The 7500-nt window shown below is 29.6% G+C and overlaps 1 protein-coding gene across 1 annotated transcript in view; it reads left to right on the top strand.

Moving 5' to 3' along the window:
* Window positions 1–7500, top strand: part of LOC137640717 (nephrin-like) — a 344960-nt gene that overhangs the window by 326851 nt on the left and 10609 nt on the right. The window contains exons 8-10 of the mRNA XM_068373203.1: window positions 1075–1219; window positions 4088–4218; window positions 7002–7161. Coding sequence (XP_068229304.1) covers window positions 1075–1219; window positions 4088–4218; window positions 7002–7161 — 436 coding nt within the window. The remainder of the gene's footprint in view (window positions 1–1074; window positions 1220–4087; window positions 4219–7001; window positions 7162–7500) is intronic.

Genomic DNA, 7500 nt, shown 5'->3' with positions numbered 1-7500 from the left:
TATTATTAATATTATTATTATTATAATTATTATTATTATTATTATTATTATTATTATCATTATTATTATTATTATTATTATTATTATTATCATTATTATTATTATTATTATTATTATTATTATTACTACCTAAGCTACAACCCTAGTTGGAAAAGCAAGATGCTCTAAGCCCAAGGGCTCCAACAGGGGAAAATAGCCCAGTGAGGAAAGGAAATAAGAAAATAGATAAGCGATATAAGAAGTAATGAAAAATTTGAATGAAATATTTTAAAAGCCTTAACAACATTAAAACAGATATTTGATACATAAGCTATAAAAGGACTTATGTAAGCCTGTTAACATAAAAACATTTTCTCTGAGTTTGAACTTTTGAAGTTCTACTGATACAAGTACCTGATTTGGAAGATCATTCCACAACTTGGTCACACCTGGAATAAAACTTCTAGAGTACTGAGTAGTATTGAGCCTCGTAATGGAGAGGGCCTGACTATTATTATTATTATTATTATTATTATTATTATTATTATTATTATTATTATTATTATTATTATTATTATTAATTGCTAAGCTACAACCCTAGTTGGAAAAGCAGAATGCTATAAGCCCAGGGGCTCCAACAGGGAAAATAGCCCAGTGAGGAAAGGAAACAAGGAAAAATAAAATACTTAAAGACCAGTAACACTAAAAAAATATCTCCAATATAAACTATGAAAACTTTAACAAAACAAGAGGAAGAGAAATAGGATTGAATAGTGTGCCCGAGTGTACCCTCAAGCAAGAGAACTCTAGAGAATTATCCATTATTATAAGGATGTATTTTAGATATATTTTCCAGAATAAAACATTCTGCTGTCCCTTAAAGCTGTTTTCTAAATTTCCTTATAGGTTACTGAACGTGACAACGTGACTCACAGCTGGAATAAAACTTCCAGAGTACTGTGTAGTATTGAGCCTCATCATGGAGAGGGCCTGACTATTAGAATTATCCAGTATTAGAAGGATGTATTTTAGATATATTTTCCAGAATAAAACATTCTGCTGTCCCTTAAAGCTGTTTTCTAAATTTCCTTATAGGTTACTGAACGTGACAACGTGACGAAAAGCGTTTTGACTCTGAACGCCACCAGGGCAGACCACGGAAGGCAGCTCATGTGTCGTGCCTACAACAAGCTCATCCCTGAAGTTGTGAAAGAAGATATCTTCACACTCGATGTTACTTGTAAGTTGTGGATTTGAGTGGGTTGTGACTTGTATTTCTGAATAGGTCATATTTCGTGTTAATGGGTTTGTTATCGTCAAAAATTTCTGAGGAGTTTTTATATTAAAATGTCTTTTATCGTCATTAATTTCTGAGGAATTTTCGTATTAAAACGTGTGTTATCGTCATTAATTTCTGAGGAATTTTACTATTAAAAGGTCTATTATCTTCATTCATTTCTGAGGAGTTTTACTATTAAACGGTCTATCATTGTCATTAATTTCTGAGTAATTTTACTATTAAAATGTATATTACAGTCATTGATTTTTATAGAATTTGCCTATTAAGAGGTCCATTATCGTCATCAATTTTTTAGGAATTTTCGTCTTAAAATGTCTATTATCACCATTAATTTTTGAGGAATATTTGTGTTAAAATGTCTACTATCGTTATTAATTTCCGAGGAATTTTCATGTCAAAAGGTCTATTATCGTCATTAATTTCTGGGAAATTTTCGTGTTAAAAGCCCTATTATCGTCAATAATTTCTGATGAATTTTCGTGGTGACAGGTCTATTGTCGTCATTAATTTCTGAGGAATTATCTTGTCAAAAGGGCTATTATCTTTATTAATTCTTAAGGAGTTTACCTATTTAAAGGTCTATTATCGTCATTAATTTCAGAGAAATTTTCGTGTTAACAGGCCCATTATCCATTAATTTCTGGAGAATCTTTCAGTTGAATGGCTCTTTTTTCAATGAGGTTTTGCATGGGAATTTTGAGTATAATAATAAAACTAATTTGTTGATATCTATCATGTAACATAATGAATTAATTTATATCTATCAATGTGAATATTGTGCATTTCGTTTTAAGAATAAACCGTCAGTTATTCAGATTTTATTCTTGAATGTCATCATATTTTATATTGAAATTTAGAAAATACAAAATAAAAATGGACAGGACATTTGATCAAATCAATTTTAAGCTGTTTCTATCATATCACATGGTTTTTTAAATGTTGGCCTATTTTCTAACCAGGTTTTCACATTTTAACCAGATTTAACATTTTAACCAGTTTCTTAAATTTTAACAAGTTTTGACCTTTAAACTATTTTTTTAGATTTTAACCAGTTTTCATATTTTAAAAATTTTCTTAGATTTTAACCAGCTTTTCACATTTTCTTAGATTTTAACCAGCTTTTCACATTTTCTTAGATTTTAACCAGCTTTTCACATTTTCTTAGATTTTACCCAGTTTTCCACATATTAAATCGTTAACTCGATTTTAACCAGGTTTTCATATTTCAACCATGTTTTCGCACTTTAACCATTTTATTGGATTTTAACCAGGTTTTCACACTTTACCCATTTTCTTAGATTTTAACCAGGTTTTAACATTTGAACCAGTTTCTTATATTTGAACCAGTCCTTTAAATTCTAGCCGGTTTCTCTATCTTAATTTTTATTCGAATTTTTTTACTCATCCAGATTTTCACATGTTAACCAGTTTCTTAGATTTTAACCAGGTATTCACATTATTTAGCTTTAAACATTCTTTCGTTTGTTTTTAACCAGGTTTTAACATTTTAACCAGTTTCTTATATTTGAACCAGTCCTTTAAATTCTAGCCGGTTTCTCTATCTTAATTTTTATTCGGATTTTTTTTACTCATCCAGATTTTCACATGTTAACCAGTTTCTTAGATTTTAACCAGGTATTCACATTATTTAGCTTTAAACATTCTTTCGTTTGTTTTTAACCAGGTTTTAACATTTTAACCAGTTTCTTATATTTGAACCAGTCCTTTAAATTCTAGCCGGTTTCTCTATCTTAATTTTTATTCGAATTTTTTTACTCATCCAGATTTTCACATGTTAACCAGTTTCTTAGATTTTAACCAGGTATTCACATTATTTAGCTTTAAACATTCTTTCGTTTGTTTTTAACCAGGTTTTAACATTTTAACCAGTTTCTTATATTTGAACCAGTCCTTTAAATTCTAGCCGGTTTCTCTATCTTAATTTTTATTCGGATTTTTTTTACTCATCCAGATTTTCACATGTTAACCAGTTTCTTAGATTTTAACCAGGTATTCACATTATTTAGCTTTAAACATTCTTTCGTTTGTTTTTAACCAGGTTTTAACATTTTAACCAGTTTCTTATATTTGAACCAGTCCTTTAAATTCTAGCCGGTTTCTCTATCTTAATTTTTATTCGAATTTTTTTACTCATCCAGATTTTCACATGTTAACCAGTTTCTTAGATTTTAACCAGGTATTCACATTATTTAGCTTTAAACATTCTTTCGTTTGTTTTTAACCAGGTTTTAACATTTTAACCAGTTTCTTATATTTGAACCAGTCCTTTAAATTCTAGCCGGTTTCTCTATCTTAATTTTTATTCGGATTTTTTTTACTCATCCAGATTTTCACATGTTAACCAGTTTCTTAGATTTTAACCAAGTTTTCACATCATTTAACTTTAAACATTCTTTTGTTTATTTTTAACCAGGTTTTAACATTTTAACCAGTTTCTTATATTTGAACCAGTCCTTTAAATTCTAGCCGGTTTCTCTATCTTAATTTTTATTCGGATTTTTTTACTCATCCAGATTTTCACATGTTAACCAGTTTCATAGATTTTAACCAGGTTCTCACATCATTTAGCTTTAAACATTCTTTTGTTTCTTTTAACCAGGTTTTAACGTTTTAACCAGTTTCTTATATTTGAACCAGTCCTTTAAATTCTAGCCGGTTTCTCTATCTTAATTTTTATTCGGATTTTTTTACTCATCCAAATTTTCACATGTTAACCAGTTTTTTAGATTTTAACCAGGCTTTCACATCATTTGGCTTTAAACATTCTTTTGTTTGTTTTTAACCCAGACAAGCCAATTGTTAACATGACACTAGGAAGGACGTTAAACGCCAGTCATCTTCGGGAGGGCAGCGACCTTTTCTTCGAGTGTCACGTGAACTCCAACCCTAAGCCTTACAAAGTACAGTGGTACTTGAATGTAAGTCAAAGATCGGAAGATCACATTTCTTTTCTTGGTTGTAGTAAAGATTCATTATTGTTCAAGCTAGTGAACATGCGAATGTTCAATTAGATGAAGCTTATTATTGTAAAAGTACGGTATATTAATTGTTCATAACTTATATTGCAGTTTATCTATTTTCTTATTTCCTTTCTTCACTGGTCTATTTTTCCCTATTGGAGCCCTTGTGCTTATAGCATCCTGCTTTTCAGCTAGAGTTGTAAAATAGATAATAATAATAATAATAATAATAATAATAATGATAATAATAATCGTCTTCATTGAGAAACTTGTATGAATTTTATTGTCAGGAATTTCGAAAAGAGTGTAATCATGTTGAAAAGCTTAGGTTTATATTAGAAAATAGCCCAGTGAGGAAAGGTAATTAGACAAAAAGTATACCATAAGTAAAATAATGAGGAAGATAAAATATTTTGAAATAGGTAACAGCGGTAAAATAGATCTCTCAAAAATAAATTTTTAAGACAATCTCGTCAACCTGTTCAACATAAAAACATTCGCTGCAGGTTTGAACTTTGAAATGATTCTTCATTATTCATTATTCTTTCGCCAAAGAATTTTTCCCTTTTAGTTAGCACTGCAAAGCAATGAATATATTAATAAGAGTCTAAATTGGCAGTCTATAACAACTCTTTATTCAAATTATTCATTATTTGAAGGATGTTCACTTTTGAATCTTTCGTGACAAATAAAAAAAAAAGTGTTCATCTGAATGCCTTCAATTAATTTTTCAGGCGACTTAGAATAACAAATAATGTGTATTGATAAACGAACAATTAATGCGTATTGATATACGAGGGGACAGTCTATAACAACTCTTTATTCTAATTCGTCTTTATTTGAAGAATGTATAATTTTGAACCTTTCGTGGAAAATGAAAAAAAAAAAGTGTTCATTTGAATGCCTTCAATTAATTTCAGGTGACTTAGAATAACAATTAATGTGTATTGATATACGAGGGGACAGTCTATAACAACTCTTTATTCTAATTCCTCACTATTTGAAGAATGTTCACTTTTGAACCTTTCGTGTCAAATGAAATAAAAGTGTTCATTTGAATGCCTTCAATTAATTTCAGGCGACTTAGAATAACAAATAATGTGTATTGATATACGAGGGGACAGTCTATAACAACTCTTTATTATAATTCGTCTTTATTTGAAGAATGTATAATTTTGAATCCTTCTCGGCAAATTAAAAAAAAAAGGGTTCATTTGACTGCCTTCAATTAATTTCAGGCGACTTAGAATAGCAATTAATGTTTATTCATTTCGGAGGGGACAGTCTATAAAAATTCTTTATTCTAATTCCTCACTATTTGAAGAATGTATAATTTTGAATCTTTCATGGCAAATGAAATAAAAGTGTTCATTTGACTGCCTTCAATTAATTTCAGGCGACTTAGAATAGCAATTAATGTTTATTAATATACTAGGGGGAGTGAACCTCGTAATTGGGGTTGCAGCTTTGTATTCGAGAAATGTTAATTTTGTAACTGGTGTGGAAACAATAGGTGTTAATTCTCTTGATGTGATATTAATCGGATTTTAGTTCACTACAATACCTTCATTAGCCAAAAGCTTTTCAGAGTCGCAATGTTATTAGTATATGCAGGTAAAGTCAGTGTTTTTATTAACCCCCCTCTCTCTCTCTCTCTCTCTCTCTCTCTCTCTCTCTCTCTCTCTCTCTCTCTCGCTCTCTCTCTCTCTCTCTCTCTCTCTCTCTCTTCGCAATGTTATTAGTACATACAGGTAAAGTCAGTGTTTTTATTACTCTCTCTCTCTCTCTCTCTCTCTCTCTCTCTCTCTCTCTCTCTCTCTCTCTCTCTCTCTCTCTCTCTCTCTCTCGCAATGTTATTAGTATATGCAGGTAAAGTCAGTGTTTTTATTAACCTCTCTCTCTCTCTCTCTCTCTCTCTCTCTCTCTCTCTCTCTCTCTCTCTCTCTCTCTCTCTCTCTTCGCAATGTTATTAGTACATACAGGTAAAGTCAGCGTTTTTATTAACCTCTCTCTCTCTCTCTCTCTCTCTCTCTCTCTCTCTCTCTCTCTCTCTCTCTCTCTCTCTCTCTCTGTATACAGGAAGTAATTCGTGTATTTATAAACAACATTGTTTGAACTTCAATTGGTAGAAAGGATTTTATAGATGATTTTCGTGGAATTTCTGTTGTGACTTTTCATATTTTTTTTTTTTTTATTGAAATCATTACCACTTGCATACGTTATTTTATCATTAGCACTGTAATTGTCCTTATTATTTTCAGGAGTGTTATCAAAATCATCGTAATTATTATTATTATTATTATTATTATTATTATTATTATTATTATTATTATTATTAAAAAGTTAAACCATTGATAATAATAATAAAAATAATAATAATAATATTATTATTATTATTATTATTATTATTATTATTGTTATTATTATTATTATTATTATTATTTCTCTTCTTCTTCTTCTTCTTCTTCTTCTTCTTCTTCTTAATATTATTATTATTATTATTATTATTATTATTATTATTATTATTATTATTATTATTATTATTATTATTATCATTATCATCATCATCAACAACATCATTACTAAAGAATACAAGATAAAACCATAAATATTTGCCACAAATACAAAATCGAAATTGAAATCATCTCCCGAAATAAAGTAAAATTATTAACATCCATCAAGTAAAAAAATACAAAATCTGAAAATGAATATTAGTAATTTCTCTGCCACGTATCCCACAGGGCGAAGTCCTAATCCACAACGTGAGCGCCGGGATATTAGTCAGCGAAACGACCTTGGCGTTGCAAAAGGTGAAGCGAGAGAGGTCGGGGGACTACGTTTGTTCGGCCTCCAACGTTCAGGGCGATACGACCAGTCAACCTTTTCATATTGATATCAAATGTAAGTATTGGGGAATGTGGATGTGTGTTGATTTTTATGTAAATTTTATACATTTTGGGGGGAATTTTATTTTGTGTTTTCTAAAATAGTTGGGAATTTTATATGCATATATATATATATATATATATATATATATATATATATATATATATATATATATATATAGGAATATGTATATATTTATGGATATTTATACATTTATTTACACACACACACATATATATATATATATATATATATAGAGAGAGAGAGAGAGAGAGAGAGAGAGAGAGAGAGAGAGAGAGAGAGAGAGAGAGAGAGAGAGAGAGATATCATGCTTTTAGATGCCAGAAGGAATGT

Source organism: Palaemon carinicauda, chromosome 5, assembly GCF_036898095.1.
Source record: "Palaemon carinicauda isolate YSFRI2023 chromosome 5, ASM3689809v2, whole genome shotgun sequence".
Classification (NCBI taxonomy): Eukaryota; Metazoa; Arthropoda; class Malacostraca; order Decapoda; family Palaemonidae; genus Palaemon; species Palaemon carinicauda.
Note: the sequence above shows the minus strand (reverse complement) of the source record. Positions and strands in the feature narration are given on the sequence as shown.